Below are 27020 nucleotides of genomic sequence, written 5' to 3'. Positions count from 1 at the left end.
CCAATCAGCTTTCCTAACATTTGGCGGAAATATGGTCTTTGAAGTACGAACAGCCAATCTGAAACTGATGTAGCGATGATCTGAGAAGCTATGTTCCCTCAAAACTTGCCACTCAGATATCTTATCATTCAGTTCCGGAGAGGTCAACGTTACGTCCAAAACCTCTTGTCTGTTCCTGGTGACGAAGGTTGGTGCATCTCCCTTATTGCAAACTACCAGGTTAGTACGCAAAATAAACTCTATTAGCGACTCTCCCCTTGCATTAGTATCACTACTTCCCCAAATACTATGATGTGCATTTGCATCGCATCCCATAATGAGTTTTGTCTTTGTTTTTAGTGACTCCTCAACTAAGGTCTTAACGGCACAGGGTGGCATATCCCTATCATGTCCCATGTAGACCGAAGATACCCAATATTTGCATGTGGATATCTCTAGACTGGCTACGACAGTGTCTGCATTGCTCAATGAAGGAAGCAGAAACAAGTTTAGTTCGTTTTTAGCAATTATACATGCTCGATTTATATCGTTACCGGTATTATGCAAAAGTTTGAAACCCGGAGTGCTTAATTCACAGATCTTGTTCTTATATATGTATGGTTCTTGAATAAGAACTATATCTATGTCTCCTTTCATCAGGAGAACTTTTAAGGCAGCACAAGCGGCCTTACAATGGTGAAGATTTATCTGGAGGAACCGTAGAACCATCCAAATTTTCAACCACCGTCACATCAGCCGATTCAATTGAGTCATCAAGGGCTTCCTCTTCACAGATCTCGGTGACTCTCGCAACAGTCCGCGGTTCAGCTTTGGTGAGGCTTGAGCCTGTAGAAACTTCCCGCATATGATTTTCGCCATAGTCTGTAGGTTTTATGTCTCCTTCGGCTTCGCTAGGAGATTTTTTCACTGCTGACTCTACCGGAGGCTTGTCCGTTTCGGTATCCTTTGGCTGATCGCTTTTGTATACCTTCATATGGATATCATGAAAGCCATAACTTACGCGTCCTTGGTTCTGGGCTAGATGTGACAGCGACTCTATGTTTAATATAAACACCGCATGTCGTCTTGGTCCATCCACCTCATCCAAACGACCAACCTTCCAATCGGCGGTTGGAAGATCTGGGTTACATTCTTTTAGTCTCTCTAGTATTGACTCAGGATCAGGAGGGTTTGCCGGTATCCATGCATGTGCTCTAGGTTTAGCCGGTATGTCTTTTTTATCGACTAACTCCAAAGCGGCTCCTTCCCAAACTTCACCAATTAGCATCAATGCAGCTTTAAAGCAATCCATAGACCTCTGGTCTGCAAAAGCTATTAACTTATATCGTCCTTGATACCATCCAGCATCTTGCCGTCGAGGACTTGGTCCGGGAAACTTTTTTCGCACCTCTGAGTAGACACCAGACATCGCGTTCTCAATTTCCCCCCATTTTTGCCTTGGAATCATACCGTCCAATGCTCCTTTATTAATAATCGCCATCACAAGGCTGTCTTTTGCAACTGAGGCAAACGATCTTTGATCCCGTTTAGAGGATGGTAGCTCATCCGGTGATCGTTCCCTTTTTCCAGCTTCAAGAATTCCTTGAGCCCATTTTAAGGAATCGTTTTGCTTAGCCGACAACGTGCTTGGGTCGACTGATCCTAATTTCTTTAGGATAAACAAAGCATTTCTTCGTTCCTTGAATCTCTTTCGAGAGGGATTGCCTCCTTTTGATGTCGTCACCTTAGAAAAGGTTCGACTTGCCAAAGTGTCACCGCCAGTCGACCCGTCTACAGGTCGACTAATTGGGCCTGACTCTTGGTCGCTGCCCAAATTTATAACTTCAGTCGTTACCCGTCCACTGGGCCCTGAAGTTAGCAACCCAGTGGATGACTTTGAATTTCGCTGCATGGTGGTTTATTATTTCCACCACACGTGAAATTCGTAATAAGTACTTATTACGATGAAATACTCCGCTATTAGAAAACACGTCCGTTCAGTTCGACGGTTGCAGGAAAAGTCCATAAATTTATAAAAATGTACAAATTTATGTACAAATTCATATTTTATTTTTTTGTGTGTAGTTATCAGAACTACCAATATTTTCGAGTACGAACCCCCGGGTGAGGACTTCTAACTGTGGAGATTTAACTTTTGAGGATTTTGTTCAAGTTGATACTGACATCTGTGTTTGTGGAGTTCTTACTGATGCTGAACTTTTAGATTTGGACAAAAACAAGGAGGAAAAAGAAGAAGACCAACAGCTGAATCCAGTCATATTTATTGAGCGAGGCAAGGAAATCTATTAATAACCTACGCTCCTACACCCTTAGAACTGACACAAGTGACTAATTATATTCAGCACTCATAACAATAGAAAATTCATTAGGTAATGATAGATCGCCAACTCAGAAGAAAATAACACATTTTATTTTCAAAATAATATGAAGTAAAACTATTTTTCCTGATTTATTAATACTCTTGTTTATTTGAACTTTTTCCCTGTTCTCTCTTGACAATTTGAACTCTTTTGAAACATTTGGTAATTTGAACTTTTTATCTTGTCCCTTGAGTTTCAAATTATCGAGAGTCGACTGTATATGTTGCAGCCTTGGCGAGTGTGACAGATTTATTCCAGTGACAGCTAATTTTACCGATGGTAATGCAGTGGGCCGCCGTAATGGACGATTGTCGCTCAACGCTTGTATTCACCGACCGTGGGGTCAAAATAAATGCCAAATATTATTGAAGTCCTGAACAGACAGACATTTCGGTCGCAGACCATGGACATTCCAAAAGGGCTCAGCCGTTCTGCACGCTTCAATGGCTTAATTTTTTCGGTACAATGCCCAAGAAACTCTCCGGATCTCAATCCGATGGACTTTCACGCCTGGGACCCTTTGGAGAGTAAGGTTGGCATGAAAAACTACCAAAGTGTCGATCATTTCAAGACGACTCTTCGGCGGGAATCGGCCAAATTTTCGCAGATCCACTTTTGTACAGCGTATTGTGGCTTTATCGGCAGTTTGAAGGCAGGTGCAACAAATATTGAGAAGTGAGCTTGGACTGATGGAATCGAAGTTGCAAAAAGTGCTAGAGTTTACCAATACACACAAAAATAGTTAGACTTGAAAAAGCCAAGGAAATTTCTTCGCTTACACGAAAGTGGTCAGTTAAGGAATTTGAATTCTTCGATTATAAGCCATTCCAAATTGAGCAGCTCGTCAACAAACTAAATTATCGGATTTACTTGCCAATGAGGTCAGGTGATAATCTACACCTTCTTGCGTCGCTAATTAAAATGGTATGAGCCACTCTAGGTTAGGTCTGAAACTTAATCGGGCTGCCACTTTAGCCCGATTTAGTTTCAGGCTCGTTTAGACTATTCAGTCCATTGCGATACCACATTAACTAAAAGTATCTATTACATATGGGCACTTCTAGTTTTAACTGCTGAACCTTCTCGATTATTTTCTTCTATTGAACCAACCAGAGCCGCCCCAAACGGTCGAAGGGTGCCGTGGGGTCAAGATAAATGCCAGACTAACAATTTATTGGGCATTCATGGCGGAGTGTGGATAAGATTCAGTGTGACCGATCTTTTGGCCGCAAATAATATATATTTATTATGAATTTCAAAGGCATTGCTAAAGTGAGTGCTATTCCAAAATTATTGAAGATCATTATTTTGGATATTTTCGCTCATCAAGTCTCATATTTTCTATAACACAAACAACATGACTTCCGCAAATCTTCAAATTAACTACAATGATTAATGAAGGCGTTAAAGATTGATGTCATTTACACTGATTTTGTAAAGGGTTTGACCTCAAGGCAGTCATCTTGGACCCTTATTGTTCTGCTTATTTATAAATGACCTTCCATCAGCAATTCGATTTGGTAATACATTCATGTATGCTGACGACAATTTTAGGGAGCCACCGTGGTGCAATGGTTAGCATGCCCGCCTCGCATACACAAGGTCGTGTGTTCGATTCCTGCGTCGACCGAACACCAAAAAGTTTTTCAGCGGTGGATTATCCCACCTCAGTAATGCTGGTGACATTTCTGAGGGTTTCAAAGATTCTCTAAGTGGTTTCACTGCAATGTGGAACGTCGTTCGGACTCGGCTATAAAAAGGAGGTCCCTTGTCATTGAGCTTAACATGGAATCGGGCAGCACTCAGTGATAAGAGAGAAGTTCACCAATGTGGTATCACAATGGACTGAATAGTCTTATTAAGCCTGATACAGCGGGCTGCCACCTAACCTAACCTGCTGACGACAATAGAATTATAAAAATTACCGGAATAGTGAAGACCAATCCTTACTTCAAACTGATCCAGAGAGCCTGTATAATTGGCGTTCTCTAAATATGATGGAACTGAACATAAAGAAATGCAAATATATGTTATTATTACGAATAATAATTAAAAATTCTTAAATCATTTGAAAAACGCTAACACAATTGACTTGAAAGTCTAAAGACCTCGATGTTCTATTCTTTAAAAAAACACTATCACATATAAAACTTTTAGTGTTTATCCGTTAAGTACTAAATGGGGAAAGGGAAACCGATCCTCACCTAACGTAGCCTAAGCGAAAAATTGATTTCAAAAACAACATAGATAACTCCATTGTTTAATTTTCTTTATTTTCACCACAAAACTGGTAAATTTCGTACTCAACTTAGTTTCTAATTGTGGAAATGGTATTGTTAGAACACACAAAATTCAGAACACGACGATGAAAATTTACGATCTTCAACTAAAATTACAAAAAAATTTATAAAACTCAATAACTGTAAAGGCAACATTAAATCTCCTCGATGACTCTCTTTGACCCAATAGCCAGGGCTAACCAAACCACCCAGCTCCAGCTCTCCTAATAATATCCAAATGAGATATCATGTAATGGTTGAGATGTACCTTCCGGTAGGGCATAATCCCTTGCCAATTGATCCAATAGACTACCACCTCCGCTGCGACTTTGTGGTTGAGGTTGCTGATAGCGTGGCTGTTGTACAGGAATGGGCTGTGGAGCAGGTCTGGGAGCCGGAGCAGGAGATGGTCCAAATTGGAAAGGTTCCAGTAGAGGACGACCACCAGAAGCTGGTCCTAGGAAACCTTGAGCCCGGGCACTTGATGGCGAAGGTGTATCAGGAGCTGGGGCGTAGACAGGACGAGAAATGCGTAAGTTAGGTGAGGAACCACCATCGCCAAATGATGTGCTTTGCGAGTATTCTGATTCTGGCCGGGAAACTTTTTGTACTGGAGAATAAACAACATCGGTGGTACGTTGGGCTCCGGGTATTTGTAGGCGGGGTGGTGCAGGTCCAACAGATCTGGCTGGTATATTTTGTGGAACATATTGAGGTCTACGTGGAGGTTCTGGCTCAGGTTCTTCATCTTCATATTGAACATATTGTGGTTGGGGACGAGGTTGTGGTGGAGGTGGTGGTGGTGGAGGAGCGGGTCTGTACTGGGGTTGCGGGCGATTAATACGCTGTAAATACGAACCAAAGGGAAATTACTTCAAATTAGTCTAAATTAATTTCGAAATCTTACCTGTGGCCTTTGTGGTCTATTAATGGGTTCTTCTTCATAGTCTGGCTCTGGCTCTCGTTTCGTCTCATCAACTAAAGTGGGTGGTGCTACTGTTATACCTTCTCCAGATGGTTGGAAACCATATTTGTTGGCACCATATTCAACCACTCGAACTTTGCCGGTCTCATCCACATAACCATACTTGCCCTTCACTTCTCCAGTGGCTAATTTCGTTTCAATTTTAAATGAACCATCTGCCCCTTCGTAGCCATATGTGTAGGAACCATCTTCATTATGTCTGCAAAGTAAACGATATCCATTGATATGCAATTCAGGCCAAGTTTTTTGATCGATTGGAATAACTTACTTATTGATTTGTTTTAAAATTGGTACTGGTGTCGGTCTGGGTGTATCCAATTGGGCGGAACTGGGTCGCAGTCTTAAGGGTGCAGGTCTTGGAGTATTTTCCTGATAGTCTTGATAATCTTGTGCCAACGTCACTGCACACAGTATGGATATTAAGAATAAACTTTTTAACTGAAATTCAAAAAAAAAAAGAGAATTAAATAAATTACATATTGATTGATTAAAAAATTGTTGCTGTTATAAATGAAAAAATAACACGATTGGTATCCCATACGTTGTTCAACCGGATTTGGTGCCTCAAACTTTTATTGCTAACAAAACAACATTCCTAATGCTCGGAAGATATTGCACGGGACAACGAAGTGTTTTAGACCCTTCTTGTTAAAGATTATAGAGAGGATATTAGATGTTCAAGTTAACTGAGCATGAAACTAACAATCTGTCAAATCTGTAGACTCTGCTCTGCAACACTCCGGATATCTGTGATTTCAGGGATTACAGTAGAACAAGGAATGAAATACAAAGTATTGTAACCAAAGACAATCTTAAATGGGCGATAGACAGCTTCGGTCCGTAAAATCTCCAGACTTGGACAGAGTATACCCAAGCATGCTTCAGTAGTCTTTCGATCTTAATGAGAGCCTCAATGCGATTTGGATACATACAAAAGGCCTGGCGGAATGTTAAGGTGATATTCATTTCAAAAGCTGGAAAAGTAGTGCACCGGGCAGCGAAGAATTTTAGACTCATTAGCCCGTCATCATTCTTATTAAAGATTGTAAGGAGGATATTAGACGACTATATAAGAAATTAACTGAGCATGAAACTAACAAATCTGTGGACTGCCAAATCTGTGGACTCTACGCTGCGACATACCGGATATCTCTGATTTCAGGGATTACAGTGAAGCTTCGCGAGTTTTTCGATCTGCTGAGCGAAACGTATGCGTAGTTAATGAGGGCCTCATTGCTATTTAGATAATACCAAAGGCCTGGTGGAAAGTTAAGGTGATCTTCATTTAAAAAGCTGGGAAGATAGTTCACGGGACAGCGAAGAATTGTCATCATTCTTCTTAAAGATTGTGAAGAGGATATTAGATGATCATACCTGGGCACTGTGGAATAAGGGGAAATCAGGAAACAAATTTACTGGCTAAGGAGGGCGCTAGTGGAAGAAAGAATGTCCTTATGAGCGTTTTTCGTCTGCTGTCTTCATATCGTTACAGGAATCATGTCAAATATGATGAACTATGGTAAATACCTTGGTTGTCTTTGTCAAAATGATATGGTACGAAAAGAATCATAGGAATTGCGAAATTCTTATTTCTATGAACAGACAAGAATAGAGCCATTTAATTGGAATTATAAAAGGATATAACACATTTGGGAAACATATGGTAAGAATTGGCCTGAAAGATGATGATATTTGCCGAAGAAGATGTAAGATACTGGATTCCTTTTTCTTTCGGGCTCTCACCAATCTGCGGGAGTGTAGTCTAAGAGAAATTCTCGCTCTCATAAGGGCCCCCGATTGGATTTTTGAAGCAACTTTATTGACGTTCTTGAGCGACATTAAAGGAGACCACTTCAAGAAGAATAAATTTGGAAAATAGCCCTGAGGAATCACAATGGACCTATAGTGGTCTAAGTGGATATCAATTCGATCCAAGAATTGTAGTATTCCTAACCCACAATTTACACACAATGTTAGTAATGATTTCTCCATATTTTAGTCATATTCTACTCAGTGTAATTGCAGACTTACCACCAAATTTTTTAATAAGAGGTGGTAAATTTATTTGTCTTTAAAATGCTTTTAAGATACATACAAATAAAAATATAACATTGTTTTATAAATTACTTAAATGCCGTTTTCCATAATATATAATAAATGAAGTTATTGCGTTTTCTTATGTAAATCACTTTTATTGAGTCCACAAATAATTTCTCTGTTATACAAAAATATAAATTACATAGTTTCGGTGTATTTGCATGAAGTGTAATCGCATTGATATTTTCATATGATATCGACAAGAAATGACTTCCTTCTTTGTATTTAATAAGCGGTAGAAATTTGATATTGTTTTCCTATGATCTGGTTACATACAACGGCTCTTAATGGAGTATAACGCAAACTATTAAGTCAACGAAACTAGAGGAAATAACAAGATGATGGGCCATTAAACAAAAAACAATCAAATGAATATGTGTAAATATGAGGCATATTGAAGTCTAAAACGAGGAATTTAACCACTGGGCATCATCCAGTGGATTTTTTGTGATCAACGTTATCTCTTTTACAGAATGTGACAATAACATTAAAAAGACTAATTCATTGTTTTTTGAAAATTCTAATTATGATTTAATAATTAGTTTTATAATTATTTTTGCGAGAGCCTCATTAATTATTGTGTATTTGTAAATTATTATGTGTGTTGTATCTGCAAATATTTTATTTAAGAACATTAGACGTCCCAAACATAATATGTTCTAATATCAACGAGGAGGTTGCCCTCCCCCTTGCCCAACTTTTTGAAAATCATATCAAAGTACCCCGATCAAAAGTTCAGGCAAGGTTGGGGTTGCGTCTAGACAAAGATCAGCTACTTTCTTATCCGATATTTGGTCGGAGAGGTATAGTCAAAAAACTAGACTTCTTCGTTTTAATACGGGGTATCTGATTTTTTGATATTTGGACGAGAAGGGCTCTCCAGACTAGTTTAAAAATTGGCTTGAATGGGTTAGGAGTGGCCACTAGACAAAGATCTGTTTTTTTATTTTTAGATATTTGGTCGGGGAGGTAGACCTCCCTTTTGCCCCACCTTTTTTTTAGTGAAAGTACTAAAAATCTCCTTTTTACTTGAAACTTACAGCATTGGCGATTTTATAAGGAAAATTTGGATATTTAGGTCATTTTTGCCAAATCGGAAAAACATATATATGGAAACTATATTTAAATCTGAATCAATTTCAACCAAATTTGATATGCATACACCCAGAGAAGGAATATGATCACCTCAAACATGTTTCAAGAGCCAAATATTATTTTTGGACGGTGAGTATGGAACATTTTCCTCGCAAATTATGTACCTGATTTGGGCAATCATGTACCTGTTTTCCAATAAAACATTTTTGCGAGATAAGCTGTCTAGGGTTAATTGTACTCCTAGTGAAGCTAATTAGGGTAAAACTCTGGCTTATGGGGCCATATAAGGGCATATCGGTCGAAAGATATAAATGAGAGCTATGTCTAAATCTGAACCGAATTCAATCAAATTTATTACACTTGACTATAGTACTAATTGTTCGCCTTGTGCAAAATTTCAAGCAAATTAGAGTAAAACTCTGCCTTTTGTGGCTATATAAGTCCATATCGGCTGAAAGATATATATGAGTGCTATATCTAAATCTGAACCGATTTCAATAGTGTTCTATTCTGACTCAAAACAAAAACTTGTGCCAAATTTTGCAGTCGATTGGACTAAAACTTCGACCTGGACTTTGATCACAGAAATGTTTTCACAGACAGACAGACATTGCAAACATATGCACTAACTTATAATACCCTGTTCCACAGTGTGGTTGAAGCGGATCATTTGCCATGTGCATATTCACCGTATGTCTGTCAAAACTGGGGGTCGGTTTATATGGGGGCTATGTCTAAACGTCCACCATATGGTACCATATGGAAATACCATCTGACCTGCATTAATAACCATAGACCAAGGAAGGTATAGACAACGAAAGTGAATTCACAGCGCTGTAGTTTGTGTGCACACCGTAGAGGGCTCTTTTTCGTCTGCAATTGAGTGATTTTTTAATTTGGCTTTAATTTGTTTTCTTTCCTTTGTTCTTTTGATGAAACACCAAATATTGGAAAAACATGTAAAATTCTATACATCCACACCTTTTTTGTAATGCAAATTGACTGATTTGTATGGTAATTCTCGTTTTCCAAAAAGAAATTGAGTCACTTGACTGCGCAATTGAGTGAAATGACTGCGCACTGCAAATAAACAAAACCATGGTGAATTATCAAGGTATGTCTCTATATCTAATTGCTCTTATTCGAGAGTATTTTCATAATTTTATCTTTTTCCGCTCAAGATAGTCGTACACATTGTTTTTGCAGCACATTCAAAGTAAGTATAATTGGTATTCCTTTCTGTTATGTTGTAGTAGTTTTAGTTTCAGGTAAGTCGATATATAATGCAATGCATAAATTTGTCTTCCTGTTTGACATTGATCACATGTGGTATGGTGGTGTTGGCGATTTGATATTGCCTTTACTTTGTCTCATTATTTGCGGTGACTACAGTCAGTCTATGGTCGCAAAGAAAAGTGAAAGGGTTTGTAGGAAAACGCATATTTAATACACGATTTACAATGGCATTTAGATTCGTTGTACTCGTATTATCTCATGCATTTGATTTCTGGTATCTGCTCTAGTTGATACGGCTGGGCAATGAAAGTAAATTCTATTGCCCGCTTTTGTTTTTTTTTTTTATTTTCTTCCGCAATGAAGTCATATTATGACCGACCTTGAAGAAATTTTTATACCCACATGACTTCGAAGAGGGAATTATTCGAACATATGAAGTTCATTGGCTTTTTATAGATACATAGCCATTCTCTGGAGACAAACTTGTTTCAAACGCGTAATGTTAATTTTTTACGGGGAGCATATAAAATGTTTATCGCACGCATGTTATTTTCACGGAAACTATGTTACCTATCAAATTTTGGCAAGCATGTTTGGTGACAAAACAATATTTTTGCGACAAATTTTTATTACAGAAGCGAAGGGGGGACTAAATAAATAATGTGTAAAAGTGGGTACTATGTTCGGTTTTCGAGTTGAAACTCACTTTATTACTTTTCCTTAAATAATCGGAATTATAAATGAAAACAAACTTATTCCTGTAAAGTCTTGTCGAAATTTAGAAAAACAAGAAACATCGCATCAATTGAGTTAATTTATCTGCTTTATATTGGAATGTTTTAATAAAGTAACCACGAAAATTTCAACGCGAAAAGCAAACATAGTACTTACCTTAAGGGAGAAAGATATAGGGAAGATGCAATCTCACATCCTGTAAAAGACGTCAACGTTTATCAAAATATAATATGCCTTTCTTCTAAACTTTCTTATGACGAAAGGAAAGTCTTAACGGTGTTTTGGTCTGTCTTTCATATTTTTTGGTGTAAACATTTTATGTTTGGAACATAAGTTTTTGCCACATTATTTTTAAGTGCAAGCATACAATATTCATAGACTAGTATAACATGTTTGGGACACATAAAATGTTTGGAATATTACATGGCCGTATATTAACACCTCGTACCAAGCGGATCCTATGAAATTTACTTCTCAAAGAGGCTCCGCAAACCAAATCTGAGGTTTGGTTTATATGGGGGCTAAACCATCCGACAACTACTTGTGCCAAGTTTCAAGTCACGACCACGACCCAGAACACATTCTGAAAATATGCTTGAACGGAATATGTTTGGGACTATATGTTACAGCGGCGATTTTTTGAGGGATTTGAAAACGTTAGAAAGAGAGACCGATAGAGTATGATGCAACTAAAACAAGTAAGGAATCGATCTGGACAGAATTTGATAGACTTCTACAAAATCTATAGACTCAAAATTTAGGTTGGCTAATGCACTAGGGTGGAACACAATGTTAGTAAAAAACAAGTAAGGAAAGTCTAAAGTCGGGCAGTGCCGACTATATTATACCCTGCACCACTTTGTAGATCTAAATTTTCGATACCATATCACATCCGTCAAATGTGTTGGGGGCTATATATAAAGGTTTGTCCCAAATACATACATTTAAATATCACTCGATCTGGAAGAATTTGATAGACTTCTACAAAATCTATAGACTCAAAATTTAAGTCGGCTAATGCATTAGGGTGGAGCACAATGTTAGTAAAAAATATGGGAAACGTTTAAATCTGAAGCAATTTTGAGGAAACTTCGAAAAAGTTTATTTATGATTTATCGCTCGATGTATATGTGTTAGAAGTTTAGGAAAAATTAGAGCCATTTTTACAACTTTTCGACTAAGCAGTGGCGATTTTACAAGGAAAATGTTGGTATTTTGACCATTTTTGCCGAAATCAGAAAAACGTACACACAAAAAAATATCAATTAATTTGATTGTCAATACAATTAAAATTATGTTTAAATTTGAGCTAACAACGTAATTTGTAAATACAATTACGATTTTAGTCACTTTAGCAACCAATTTTGTTATATCAACAAACATTTTGTTATATCAACAAAAAATTTGTTGAACTAAAAAATTTTCTGTAACAACAATTAATTGTTAGCTCAAAAATTATAATATTATTTTGTGTGTATATATATGGAGCTAAAGGGTGATACGGTCAAAATTTGGTCAAGGGAAAACTCGTGAAATCGTTTATTTAAAAAATCAAATTAAATTTCTTTTTCAAGTTCAATTAGTATAAAATATTCAGTCAGGCTTTCGCTTTTCCAAATCCGAATTGCCGGGCCTCACGCTTGACACCTGCCATCAGATTTTGTACAGCCACCTTGTCCGCCTTCTTCGCCGCAGAAAGCCAGTTTGCCTTGAACTGCTGCTCGTCCTTAGCAGTTTTTTTGGTCTTCTTTAGGTTCCGCTTGACAATAGCCCAGTATTTCTCAATTGGGCGGAGCTCTGGCGTGTTGGGAGGGTTCTTGTCCTTGGGAACCACCTGCACGTTGTTGGCGGCGTACCACTCCATGGCATTTTTACCGTAATGGCAATATGCCAAATCCGGCCAAAACAGTACGGAACAACCGTGTTTTCTCAGGAAAGGCAGCAGACGTTTATTCAAACACTCTTTCACGTAAATTTCTTGGTTGACAGTCCCGGAAGCTATGAAATGCTGCTTTTCAAGCCACAGGTACAGATGGCTTGTCAAACCAGATATTTCTTTGCGAACTTTGACAGTTTTATGTGCTTGAAAATATCTGCTACCTTTCCCCTTCCTTTTGCCGTATAAAACTCCTGTCCCGGAAGCTGCTTGTAGTCGGCTTTGACGTAGGTTTCGTCGTCCATTACCACGCAGTCAAACTTCGTCAGCATCGTCGTGTACAGCCCCCGGGATCGCGCTTTGGCCTTCGTATATTGTTTATCATCGCGATTTGCAGTCACTACCTTTTTGTAAGTCGATAGTCCGGCTCGTTTTTTGGCTCGATGCACGGTTGTAGACGATACACCCAGCTTATTTGCGGCATCTCGGAGAGATAGGTTAGGGTTTCGCTTGAAACTACCGGCAACTCTCTTTGCCGTCTCAGCGGCTTCCGGTCTTCGATTTTCCCCCGATCCAGACTTCCTGGCTGTCGACAAACGTTCCCCAAACACTTTAATTACATTTGTAACGGTTGATTTGGCAACTTTTAGCGATTTTGCCAGCTTTGCGTGCGAATAGCTCGGATTTTCGCGATGCGCGAGCAAAATTTTGATACGCTGCTCTTCTTGCGTGGACGGCATTTTGACAACTGAAGAGTGAATTCCAAAATAAAAATAGGAGCAACATTCTACACACACACACCTTCAAAATGAGGGGTTTTCAGGTTTTTTAAATGCAAAATTGAAAGAAATACGTCAAGTTTATATTGACCAAATTTTGACCGTATCACCCTTTATATCTAAATCTGAACCGATTTCAACCAAATTTGGCGTGCAAAATTTCAACTAAATCGGAGTTAAAAATTGGCCTCTGTGGTCGTATGAGTGTAAATCGGGCGAAAGCTATATATATGGGAGCTATATCTAAATCTGAACCGATTTCAACCAAATTTGGCACGCATAGCTATAATGCTAATTCTACTCCCTGTGCAAAATTTCAACTAAATTGGGGTAAAACTCTGGCTTCTGGGACCGTATTAGTCCATATCGGGCGAAAGATATATATGGGAGCTATATCTAAATCAGAACTCCCTGTGCAAAATTTCAACTAAATCGGAGCAACAAATTGGCCTCTGTGGTCATATGAGTGTAAATCGGGCGAACGATATATATGGGAGCTATATCTAAATCTGAACCGATTTCAACCAAATTTGGCACACTTGACTACACTACTAATTGTACTCCTAGTGCCAAATTTCAACCAAATTGGGGTCAAACTCTGGCTTCTGGGACCGTATTAGTCCATATCGGGCGAAATATATATATGGGAGCTATATCTAAATCTGAACCGATTTCAATAAAATTTGGTACACTTGACTACAGTACTAATTGTTCTTCTTGTGCAAAATTTTAAGCAAATTAGGATAAAACTCTGGCTTCTGGGGCCATATAAGTCCATATCGGGCGAAATATATATGTGGGAGCTATATCTAAATTTGAACCGATTTCTGCCAAAATCAATAGGTTTCTATTCTGAGCCAAAACACATAATTGTGCCAAATTTGAAGTTGATTGGACTAAAACTGCGACCTAGACTTTGATTACAAAAATGTGTTCACGGACATACGGACATGGCTATATCGACTCAGGAGCCCACCCTGAGCATTTTTGCCAAAGACACCATGTGTCTATCTCGTCTCCTTCTGGGTGTTGCAAACATATGCACTAACTTATAATACCCTGTTCCACAGTGTGGCGCAGGGTATAAAAATGGAAGTAACCACTTCGTGCCTCAAAAAATATATACACACAAAGAAAATCTCATTAAACGTTTTGTCTACCAGTGTATGCCTAAGGTGAAACAGAATATATTTGAGCAATACAGTCGACTCCGCTTTACTGAAACGTTAAAAATGCAGCCATTTAATTTCAGTTATCCGAAGTTTTTGCTAAAGCGGACTACGGATAACTGAAAAAAACTTCCAGTAATGCGAACTTCGGATAACTGAAAAAGTTTCAGTAAAGCGGACTCCGTATAACTGGAAAAAATCCACTCAATTTCAGTTAACCGAACTTATGACCAATGCTATGTACATAAAATAATAAAAACAAGGTGTTTGATTCCGTGTGTGTGCCATCTACAATTTTACCTTTCAGTTGATTTTATTTACAGAGTGATTTAAACTGTTTTGAAAGTGCCATCTTCACTTGAAATAAAGCGTTCTCAATACGGAGAAGAAAATGTACTCTCTCTCAATAGCGAGAATGTGGCATTTTCAGTAAAGCGAAGTCATACTAATGTGACGAAACTCATTTGAACACAAAAAACTTTTCAGTAATCCGATTTTTTCAGTTAAGCGGAGTTTCACTAAAGCGGAGTAATTTAAATGAAATGGACAGAAAAAACAACTGGGGAATGCGATCGATTTCAGTTATCCGAGGTTTTTCTGTAAAGCGCATTGCGCTAAAGCGGAGTCGACTGTACAAACAATATTTTGTTTGGGCCAATCCTGAAAATATATATGCTTGAAGCAGAAGGTGTCTGAGAGTATATGTTGCATTTTTTTTTTTTGAGGGTGTAGGAACGTCTTCTATATGTCTGCAGCATAAATTGCAGGATCTGGTTGGATTTCAATATCCTTGTGATTTTATTGTAATCTTTTAGTTTGATAGACATCCCCGTTCAATTCATTCCTCTTTTTCATTAGAGGACAAGTAAATAACGATTCGCTTTGAACTTTGACTTCTACAATAATCGTGGATGAAAAAAAAAATTACTTCGCATTAAAATATTGTAGAAAGAATAAAATATTCGATGGATAAATACTTAATTATGCGATTGATCAATTAGCAATGAATGATTGTAGTATGTTTTGCAAATAATGTGTTTCGTTGTTGTTGCTGCTGGATTTTTTGTTTATTTTTTCATTCACAATAAATTTAACTTAAAACAACAACATCATCACGCGTCAGCAACATCCAAAGATACTTTGGACTAACGATGCACTTCTCAATGCAATGGAATCTCAATAAAGAAAAACTGGCTACAGCATTTGCAATGACAGCCCCTGCTACTGTTCAATAGCCAGCAATTTTAAATCTCTGTATTTTGTGTTTATGTTTTTTTTGTGGCCTCTAGTCAACACCGGCAAGAAGAACATGGGAATAATTTTCGATTTTTTTGCGATATTCTATGATGCGATTGAATAAAACTTAACAAGAAAAATCTCAAAATCTGGAAAATTCACATCGATAAACCTTTCACTTCAATTCATTTCACGTTGGTTGTTGAGTTTCTCGTGTCTTACTTGGCTGGAAGGCAGGCACTTGTAGTCGATAAATCTGTCATGGGTAAAACGTTTTTGGCAACCAGGGGACAGATGGTGGCACTACGAGACCAAGATTCAAACGGCTCACTTGTTATCAAGTTAACCGTGGATGGCGAAGCATTGGCTGGTCGATGATGCCAATGATTAAGTGAATGAATGGACCAAAATGGTCCATTGATTGGTTGGATGCCTGGTAGATGACTAAACATTTTGTATTCTACACGCAAACGTTTTTCCGATCCACATGACAATCCGATTTTTTTTGTCTTCTTCAAAACAGAGCGTCATCTGTTTTTTGTTTTTTGCATTAGGTGTTTCAATAAACCGTCTGTCTAATTCAATTCCGATAATAGAATGAACTGTTTCTTGTGTAACACCACCTACCCCCACAACCAGCTCATTGATATTTCGAGACCATTTGTGGCGTAAGCCTTTGATATTTAGAGCAATGTAAGATTTCGTTATAACATTATGCAAAAATTTATTAATTTGTATTGGATATTTTCACTAAAGTCTACTCGAGTAACCGCTAATTCTTAACAGGTAGGTAGGAATGTACGTCCGTCCTTTCAATCTGCCTACCTGTCTGTCCGTCTGTCTGTCGTGGGGTATTCAAATCAACTTGAATGTAATACTGTTATTGCTAATGTTTACTTGAGCACTATAACTGACCACATCTATTTTAGTGCATGCAAGAACAAGTTTTACTCAAGCTTTATACCACAACTAATAACTCTATTTAAAATATTCACACATTTTAATAGAATGTACACTCGAAAAAACAACTCTATAGGCGAATACGAATATTGTAAATGTAGATCTTGTGTTGCAGTCTGAATTCACGCCGCAAGTATGGCGCATCTACACTCAAAAACAAGTAAGTAAAGTCGGGCAGGACCGACTTTATTATACGTCACCACTACGTAGATCAAAGTTTGTGTTGCCATCTCAACTCCTCCATATTTGTTGGGAGTTATTATGAAGGTTTATATTCCCATATACAAATATTTACATCTTAACCGATTTGGAGACAATTTTTGTACTTTTACAAAATCTGTAGAAATAAACTTAAAATCGGCTAACGCAATGTAAAAAAGTAAAAATATGGGAAATTTAAAGCTAGAACAATTTTAATGCAATTGTACAAAAGAGCATTTATGATTTGTCGCGCTATACATATGTATAGAAAAATTTGAATAATTTTTATAATTTTTGCTACTTAACAGTGGCGATTTTACAAGGATATTGGTGAGATCTCGCCAAGATAACAGGTTGGCTGATAAAGGGTGATACTGTCAAAATTTGGTCAAGGGAAAACGCGTGTAAATCGGTGAAATCGTTTATTTAAAAAATCAAATTAAATTTCTTTTTCAAGTTCAATTAGTATAAAATTCAGGAAAAATATTCAGTTAGGCTTTCGCTTTTCCAAATCCGAATTGCCGGGCCTCACGATTGACACCTACCATCAGATTTTGTACAGCCACCTTGTCCACCTTCTTCGCCTCAGAAAGCCAGTTTGCCTTGAACTGCTGCTCGTCCTTAGCAGTTTTTTGGTCTTCCTTAGGTTCCGCTTGGCAATAGCCCAGTATTTCACAATTGGGCGGAGCTCTGGCGTGTTGGGAGGGTTCTTGTCCTTGGGAACCACCTGCACGTTGTTGGCGGCGTAACACTCCATGGCCTTTTTACCGTAATGGCAAGATGCCAAATCCGACCAAAACAGTACGGAACAACCGTGTTTCTTCAGGAAAGGCAGCAGACGTTTATTCACGTAAATATCTTGGTTGACAGTCCCGGAAGCTATGAAAATGCTGCTTTTCAAGCCACAGGTACAGATGGCTTGCCAAAACAGATATTTCTTTGCGATCTTTGACAGTTTTATGTGCTTGAAAATATCTGCTACCTTTCGTCTTCCTTTTGCCGTATAAAACTCCTGTCCCGGAAGCTGCTTGTAGTCGGCTTTGACGTAGGTTTCGTCGTCCATTACCACGCAGTCAAACTTCGTCAGCATCGTCGTGTACAGCCTCCGGGATCGAGCTTTGGCCGTCGTATTTTGTTTATCATCGCGATTTGGAGTCACTACCTTCTTGTAAGTCGATAGTCCGGCTCGTTTTTTGGCTCGATGCACGGTTGTAGACGATACACCCAGCTTATTTGCGGCATCTCGGAGAGAGAGATGTTAGGGTTTCGCTTGAAACTACCGGCAACTCTCTTTGTCGTCTCAGCGGCTTCCGGTTTTCGATTTCCCCCCGATCCAGACTTCCTGGCTTTCGACAAACGTTCCCCAAACACTTTAATTACATTTGTAACTTTTGATTTGGCAACTTTTAACGATTTTGCCAGCTTTGCGTGCGAGTAGCTCGGATTTTCGCGATGCGCGAGCAAAATTTTGATACGCTGCTCTTCTTGCTTGGACGGCATTTTGACAACTGAAGAGTGAATTCCAAAATCAAAATAGGAGCAACATTCTACACACACACACCTTCAAAATGAGTGATGATTTATTATACCCTGTAGCACAGTAGTGGTGAGGGGAATTAAAAGTGAACCCTATATTTCACTAAAGCCAATTTAACTTCATTTTAGTTCATGGAATTATTATGTTTGGAGAAAGTTTTCTTTATTCTAATAATTTTTTCGTACGTTAGTTAAATGAACTAAAAAAATGGGAAAAATTTTTCACAAATTAAGCATAAAGATTTACTAAATTCGTACTTCACTATTCACTATTTCTTTAAATTTTACTACAAATGCGACAACCTTGAACTTCGTATGGCACTAAAGACATTCTTGCAATTTTGAATTCCAATTTTTTCCTTCAAACTACAAAATTTTCTTAAACAAGTGAAAAAAATTTATTATGTTTAATAATGTTTCTTGAATTTGTCGAAAAATATTTACTTAATTTTGTGATATCGGCGTGATGTCAGTGTTTGTAATACTGTTTAGTTAAAAATTTGTAACAATAATCTAAATTTTCTAAAATTCACAAGAAGTTTTCTTCCTGGTGGGTTCACTGTTTTTTCAGTGTAAAATGTTTCGTGATCTCAATTTACTAAAGTACTATACAATATGCAGGCCCTTTCGAAATATACGAAAAATTTTGGAATATATAAACCGAAAAATGAAAAACTTATAAGCAATTTAGTGAACAAATCCTATGTCAAATCATGCAAATACGAGCAACTCAGTCACACAAAAATGCATTTCTGTATGGCCGAGTGGCATTTTTGTGTGGGTGAGTTGCTCATATTTGCATGATTTGACATCGTATTTATTCACTAAATTGCTTATAACTATGTAATTTTTTGGTCGTTTTTCTTCTTGTTGACCTATTACTTACGTTAGAGTATCATTGTATAGATGGAGAGAAACAATTTTTTTTTTCAATGTATTGTACTTTTGCGGCGGAAAAGGGTCACCGTAAAACATATTTTTTTTTTTGGACAATTTGCTCTTTTTGCATCGTTATTTTTTGAACCATTTCACTTATCACAAATCCAACACGAGTATTCGTCATCTCAATACATGTCATTTAAGTTCCAACAACGATATAATCGGACATTTCTAATTCGAGATATAATTTTTTAGTGAAAAAAGAGCGAAAAACTAAAAATAACGGTATATCTCAATAATTTTTAAAATTTTTTTCGAATTCAGCAGATCAAAAAGCCACCTCTCATAAAATTTATTTTTTCAGTGTAAACTAGTGTAGTTTTTTTATTCGGAAGTTAGCGTGATTACAAAAAACGGACGGACATCGCTAGATCGATTTAGAATTAACAGGACTCAGACTGTCTGTATGGGATCTGAGACAAATACTTCGATGCGTTACAAACTAATTGGCAAAATTTCTATACCCACCATCTTATGGTGGAGTGTATTAAAATGATGGGCTGACACTATATCTAATCTAACATAACCTTCATACCAAGTTTATTTTAAATGCGCTTATGTGTGCATTACATACTGGTCTAAACGACATGCTTGGATGTATGCTTCACTTGTGTGGTGGTAACTACAGCTATATTTATATATTGATGAGTATACGAAGTACCATGGATAGTGTATTGGCTTTCGAAACGGATGGTCGGTGTCCTCTCTTGCTTGTTTTTCTCTTCAAAATTTAACTAACATCAACTAATTTCCAGCAACAAAAATAAAGTTAAACCGAGGAGTGACTTTTGTATGTTTTGGAAAGAAAAAAGTGACGTTGGTTTAAAGCAGGAAATACGACGAATATGACAGCATCTCTCTAACGTTTTCATGCATTAGGATATTAAAAAATAGTTTGGAATCAAATCCAAGTATCCTCTAAGTATTTTCGACAATTATTACGTTTTTTACGTTTTATAGAGGCATATGACATTTTCGACGTTTGCAACTTTCTGACAGTAGAAACCCAAACAAAAAAAATACGACTCGGACCATCTTATCATGATGAAAGAGCACGGCTTGTCTTCGATTCGGCTTCAAATCTTCCCAATAAGTTATGTGTTACCATTGTGATACTTTTATGCCATAATCTGTCAGACTTTTTACACTTTTGTGCCAACGGTAGTGAAAGGTTTAGCTTTTACTTTTACTTTATGAAAAATTGTGCCACTCTTCCAAGGTCTGCCACCTTTTATTGCCGGTTACACTAGAAGTTCTCAAGTGTATCGCAGGTCTCAACAATCGACACAGTACTCGTATAGCAATCGTTTTAGTCATTACAGGTAGACAATATTTATCAAAAATTGCGAATTCTCGGTAAACGGTGGCCTTCATTTTTCCTGCCCTTGGAACAGTTGTCGGGCAGCACATTCACTGGTTTCATCAGTTTATTGTTTCGAAAGATCCTTGGTCTCCAATATGTACCACTATCCGTTAAAGGATTGCACTGATCTAAAATAGCCTTCGTTCAAGCTTTTTGTTCGTATGACTAGCATTTCGTGATCCATACTACCTCTTTGATACGCCCACTATCTTACCGCGCGCGGCATATCAAAAACCGACGTACGACCCTGGTCTTTTAACCAATTTGTGGTGATAGCCATCACTTCATCATTAATTTTTTCTCGAGTGTATTAATGTAAGACCAATCGACTAGAAAATCAACTTGGCACCAGACTACCATTGTTAACCAAATTTGGGTGAATAAGTGTAACAAAGCCATTAGATACATTCACCATCGAATGGCATAGTAACCAACCGACCCAGACGCCATTATCTCCAACAGTGATACGATGAAACGAAACCGCTGAGCGGACAGGGCATCTGACAGAATCTAAAAAACAACAGTGAGTTTAATACAAGCAATAAGGTTGCGGCAGCAAGTAAGCACTAAAATTCACCAATGCAAATTCACTTTCAAGAAAGGTGCTGCAATAGCACTGCCACATCCAAAATTCCAGTCATATCCCCATGCATGTTGCAATAAAATCTTTTGAATACAACAAAGCAAAATCAACTGCACAATTTATTGCATTATTTTGTGGAGAAGAGGGATATTAGTAGTATTTCCAGAGTTAGCTTTCTACACTCTACAAATAATCTCTCTTTGGCATAGCCGAGTCTAAACAAACACGTATGGTACCTAGATCTGGGTTGCTGAATTATTAGTTGCAACTGCTGTAATTCTTAAAATATCGGAAAAAAAATTTAAAATTTGTTTGAATCTCAAAAAAGCCCAATGTACGTATTGGACGCGGCTTTTAGATTCTCAAGAAATCAAGAGAGAAGCAGAAATTGGTGTATATTGGGACCACGTGCTTTTTTGCGTTCGTAAGAACATCAGATTTAAATATCAGTCACACCGGAAAAATCTAAAGCTTTCTTATTAGCGGTTGTAATGAGAATCAATATCGAAATCGATTTTCGACTTTAAGAAAGTCTTTTCGAAATTTTGACAGGTGACTTTTGGAACTTTCAACTTATTTTAATTGTCAGCTTAAAAACGTCTACATTATTTTATACAGTTGAAGCTCGATTTTACGAACGATATATTGTCAGGCCCTTTCGTTATTTAGAAAATTTCGTTAAATCGAACAGAAATTTAATAAACCTATTTCAATATTCGTCTTTCTGTCCGCTAAAACTTTTTTCAATCGTCCACTTTTTATTCTAGGAATTCCCTTATTTGTTTCCAGTCCATTTTCAAGCTGGGTCAGATTATTATTTCTTCGCCGATATGGTGGGATCTATATCTTTTTGACGCAGAAAAAAATATCACTGAAATATTTCCAATTAAAAAATTAATTAAAGCTGAAAATTTTTTCAATTAAAAAACTAATTGATACAATTAACTTTTTAATCAAATTCGGAAGATTAAGTCAGTTAAAAAAATTATTCATTTTTTTTAATTCAAAAAAGTTAATTGATACAATCAATTTTTTAATCAAAATAAAAACACATAGTCAATTAAGAAAGTGATAGAAAATAGTTATGCCTTTAATTAAAAAATGATTTTTTAATCAAACTAAGAACGCAGTTACCCAGCAAAAAAAATTGGAAGTTCTTCTAAAGGCACAACTTTAAGGCACTTCCAAACACGTCCTCCCAAAGAGGTTCTTTATTTTAACTACACATGAAGTTCTTTTAATTCAGGTTTTTATAACTTGCTTTTTTATATTTTTAATGTTAAATTTTAACATTCCTTGGGTTAAATAGGTTAAAAACAGAATAAAAATTAATAAAATGGTATAAACTACTAAATTTTTTTCGAAAAAAAATGCTAAATCCATTCTAAAACAAGTATAAACGGCCGTAAGTTCGGCCAGGCCGAATCTTATGTACCCTCCACCATGGATTGCGTAGAAACTTCTACGAAAGACTGTCATCCACAAATTTCAACTCACATGGTTGTTAAATATCATATATTACCACCACGTACCAACTTTCAACCAGATCGGATGAATTTTGCACCGGAGGTCAAATCTGGGGATCGGTTTATATGGGGCCTATATATAATTATTGACCGATTTCGACCAATTTTTGCATGGGTGTTTGAGGCCATATATTAACATCACGTACCAAATTTCAACTGAATCAGATAAATTTTGGTCTTCCAAGAGGCTCCGGAGGTCAAATCTGGTGATCGGTTTATATGGGGCCTATATATAATTCTGGACCGATATAGACCAATTTTTGCATGGCTGTTAGAGACCATATACTGACACCATGTACCAAATTTTAGCCGGATCGGATGAAATTTGCTTCTCTTAAAGGCCTCGCAAGCCAAATCGGGGGATCGGTTTATATGGGGGCTATATATAATTATGGACCGATATGGACCAATTTCTGCACGGTTGTTAGAGACCATATACCAACACCATGTACCAAATTTCAGCCGGATCGGATGAAAATTGTTTCTCTTAGAGGCTCTGCAAGCCAAATCGGGGGATCGGTTTATATGGGGGCTATATATAATTATGGACCGATGTGGACCAATTTTTGCATGGTTGTTAGAGATCATATACTGACACCATGTACCATATTTTAGCCGGATCGGATGAAATTTGCTTCTCTTAGAGGCCTCGCAAGCCAAATTTGGGGGTCCGTTTATATGGGGGCTATACGTAAAAGTGGACCGATATGGCCCATGTGCAATACCATCCGACCTTCATCAATAACAACTACTTGTGCCAAGTTTCAAGTCGATAGCTTGTTTCGTTCGGAAGTTAGCGTGATTTCAACAGACGGACGGACGGACGGATGGACATGCTCAGATCGACTCAGAATTTCACCACGACCCAGAATATATATATACTTTATGGGGTCTTAGAGCAATATTTCGATGTGTTACAAACGGAATGACAAAGTTAATATACCCTCCATCCTATGGTGGAGGGTATAAAAATATGGCATTTTTGGGAATGTTTGAGGTCAAACAAAAAGAAATTATAAAAATTATTTATTTGGCAAAATATCACTAAATTTTTTTAATTCACATCCAAAACACTGAATTCTTGTCTCACCTTAAGAAGTGATGAAAATTCAGTGTAAAGGCTGTTGAAATGGTGGACATCCGTCCTATTACAAGCCCATGTTAAATTCATCGCTTCTGCGCCGATGTTGCACCACTTCCGGATCCAACGGAACGTCGATGTCTTTTTTGCTGGGTAGTTAAGAAAATGAACGAAAATGTTCGCCGATTTTATTAAACAAATTGTTCCAATTAACAATTTAATTTAAAAATTAAAATAAAAAAAAATTAATTGATTTTTGCAACCAACATCACATATATTTTTAATTGAAGTTAATTGAAATTTTCAAAACAAATCAATTAATTTTTTAATCAAATATTGTTTTTATACCCAATTAAAACTGTGATTGATACTGCCATTATCGCGATTGAAGACATTTCAATTAAAAACTAAAAAAAAAATCATGAATGAATCAGAATTCTCTTTTTTTGTGTAGGAAGTGTCCCACTGTATCTTCATCCTGAAAATACGCCTTACACTGTTCCTATAGGCGTTAGGACCACGGTTGCCACTCGAGCCAAAAATAATCTACCAAAATTTATTTCGTGATCGAAGTCAACAAATAGTTTTTCTGTACGTGTGCCACAAACGTTTGTTTTGTTAGTTAATTTTTTTTTTAATTTGAACACAATAAACATTTTTCTAAGTGTAAATAAAGTCTTGTAGGATTTTCAAGCAGTTGTTAACTTTGACCTTTTGTATAGGTGAATGCAAACTGACTAATGAATGAGTAATATCGATGCACTATCGTTAAGGGGAATTCCCCTCACCACTTATCAATTGTTTTGTTCATGCATGAAATCTTGGCTTAGTATTAAAATTTAATTTATAATATTTTTTGTAATCATTATTTCTTTTTTTTTTAACGTTTCAATTGAACATACCACGGGCATTGTTGTGATCACTTATGTAATTATTCAAGCAATTAACTATGTATAATTTTTTTCTTATTTGCTTTCATTAAAAATCTCCTCTATGTTTTTAAAATTTTTTGTGGTTATATTTCACCACCACCAACAATAACATGGGCAATTGTATCTGAACTTTGAATGTAACTCCAGAAATTCTCTTTTTGTTTTGCTGTGTTTTTTTTTGTTTTTCTTCTTGCACCCGGTTAGATCGACTGGTTGGTCTATTCTCAATGACTTTGTAAAACTCCGCGTTTGGACTGAACGGCTGCAAAAGCAACTTGGCCTTTTTATAGCTTGTACTTGATTTGTATGTGGCCAAGAAAAAGAGGAAAGAAACAATTGTCAGGCACTTGGTGGCTGGTGTTCATATGTATGGTGGCTTTGTTCAAGAAACCTTTCCCAATGTTTTCTCTGACACTGTCACTGCTAACCAAACTAATTTAACATGAAGAGATGGAAATTTTTTTTGCCATGTGCATGGCTTTTCCTACTTTAAACTTTTGCTCATCTTCAAATACTCTTGAGATTTTTTTTAAATTCCTGCATTTGCATTCCTTTAAACTCACCACGAATTTCCAAAACCCTTTTATTTGATTGAAACTCCACGGCAAAGCTTTATTTAAGAAAATGTTAACTCTCATCGAAAGCTTTTATTATTTGATCATGTGAAGAGAACAAATGAACACAACTTCAACGGCAGCAGATCAGAAATGATGGGAAATTCAATTGATACGAGACAACAAAGGGAAACAAAAGAAAAGGAATCTTTAGATATTTTTTTACAAAAATTTAATCAAATTGGAAGTTTTCGCAAATCATGTCCCCAGAAAAAAGCCGATTTAACTTTATTTTAGTTCATGAAAATTAGTTGATTTTAGTTCAATGTTGTCAAATGTGAGAAAGTGTTTCTTATTTTAATTATTTTTTGCTTACTTCAATGACGTGAATTAAATATGAGAAAATGTTTCTTAAAAATGAAGAACACAATTTTACAAAATAGTTCATATTTTCCTAAAATGAGTAAAGTTTGCTGAAGTTGAGATCATAAGTATCTTAAATGAGTAAATTTTACTAAATAATAATTTAAATTGTGTCTGTCTAGAACTTCATATAGCGCTAAAGACATTTTCACGATATTTTCTTCCAAAATATGAAATTTTATCAAACAACAGAAAAAAATTACAAAAATTATTAACAAATTTGTATCATGTAAAATTACTAAAATATTTTAGTTAAAATTTTCTAATATAAATCTACATTTTCTTTCATGGTGGGTTCACTTTTTTCTGGGTGTAACTTAGAGATTTTATCCATTGCTTATGAAACTCTTTTTGAAAAATAAAATAAATGCGTTTTTTGGAGGGCAAATATATCACCTATATGAGGTGTTTTCCTCAATTATGCACCGATTTTCATGATTTTTTTTTTCTTTTTTTTTGCTGGATGGAACTTGTAAAACCCGTGTGTTAATTTCTATTTATTAGTTGATGAGATATGGGCCTAAATACCCACCACCATGAATTAAATATAACAGCTTCCTTTGAAAACTCTTCATCGTAGTGTTTTACTTGAAATCATATAGAATTTCAGGTGGATTTGATGACAGATGATCTCCAAAGTAGATCGGTTCACTTTCGTTTGAGTTTTAAAGGAATCGAAAAAATATCTTGTCCAAGCGTGCAAGAAAATCCAATGAAATAACGACTTTCATATGATTTCAAATCGAACACTGTTAAAAACATATGTTTTTCATATGTTCCGATATAAACAAAATGTGTTTCGGGCACAATTTTTTAAACACAATATACTTAAGTGCAAAAATTTAATATTCCTAAAGTAGCATTAAATATTTGGGACACATATGTTAGAATATATTATGTTTGGGACAAGAATGTTTCATAAAAATAATATGTGTGAATGTAAACATATATACATTTACAAATTTCGAGTAAACATATATATGTTGTGATATTTTATTCAGGGTGCGACAAGGAGAGAGTGAGAGAGTAAAGAGAAAGAAATAGAGATGGAAACCGGGAGGGTTGACGAAAGATA

General features: G+C 36.6%; 1 protein-coding gene across 1 annotated transcript; it reads right to left on the bottom strand.

Annotated features, from left to right (window-relative positions):
- Nucleotides 1-4612: 4612 nt before the first annotated feature.
- Cpr97Ea (cuticular protein 97Ea) lies at nt 4613-25236 on the bottom strand. Its single transcript, XM_075291542.1, has 4 exons — nt 24939-25236; nt 5893-6062; nt 5547-5823; nt 4613-5484 (listed from the first exon to the last, which is right to left on the bottom strand). The coding sequence occupies exons 1-4, from the start codon at nt 24945-24947 to the stop codon at nt 4864-4866; spliced, it is 1077 nt and encodes a 358-aa protein (XP_075147657.1). The 5' UTR covers nt 24948-25236; the 3' UTR covers nt 4613-4863.
- Between the last annotated feature and the right edge of the window lie 1784 nt (nt 25237-27020).

Source organism: Haematobia irritans, chromosome 1 (genome assembly GCF_050003625.1).
Source record: "Haematobia irritans isolate KBUSLIRL chromosome 1, ASM5000362v1, whole genome shotgun sequence".
NCBI lineage: Eukaryota > Metazoa > Arthropoda > Insecta > Diptera > Muscidae > Haematobia > Haematobia irritans.
Note: the sequence above shows the minus strand (reverse complement) of the source record. Positions and strands in the feature narration are given on the sequence as shown.

What these genes read in the sequence shown, in the direction of transcription:
- Cpr97Ea (XM_075291542.1), bottom strand. An exon ending in ATTTTAAAACAAATCAATAA is followed by an intron (nt 5,824 to 5,892) that starts GTAAGTTATTCC and finishes TTTACTTTGCAG; the next exon opens with ACATAATGAAGATGGTTCCT. An exon ending in ATAGACCACAAAGGCCACAG is followed by an intron (nt 5,485 to 5,546) that starts GTAAGATTTCGA and finishes TCGTATTTACAG; the next exon opens with CGTATTAATCGCCCGCAACC.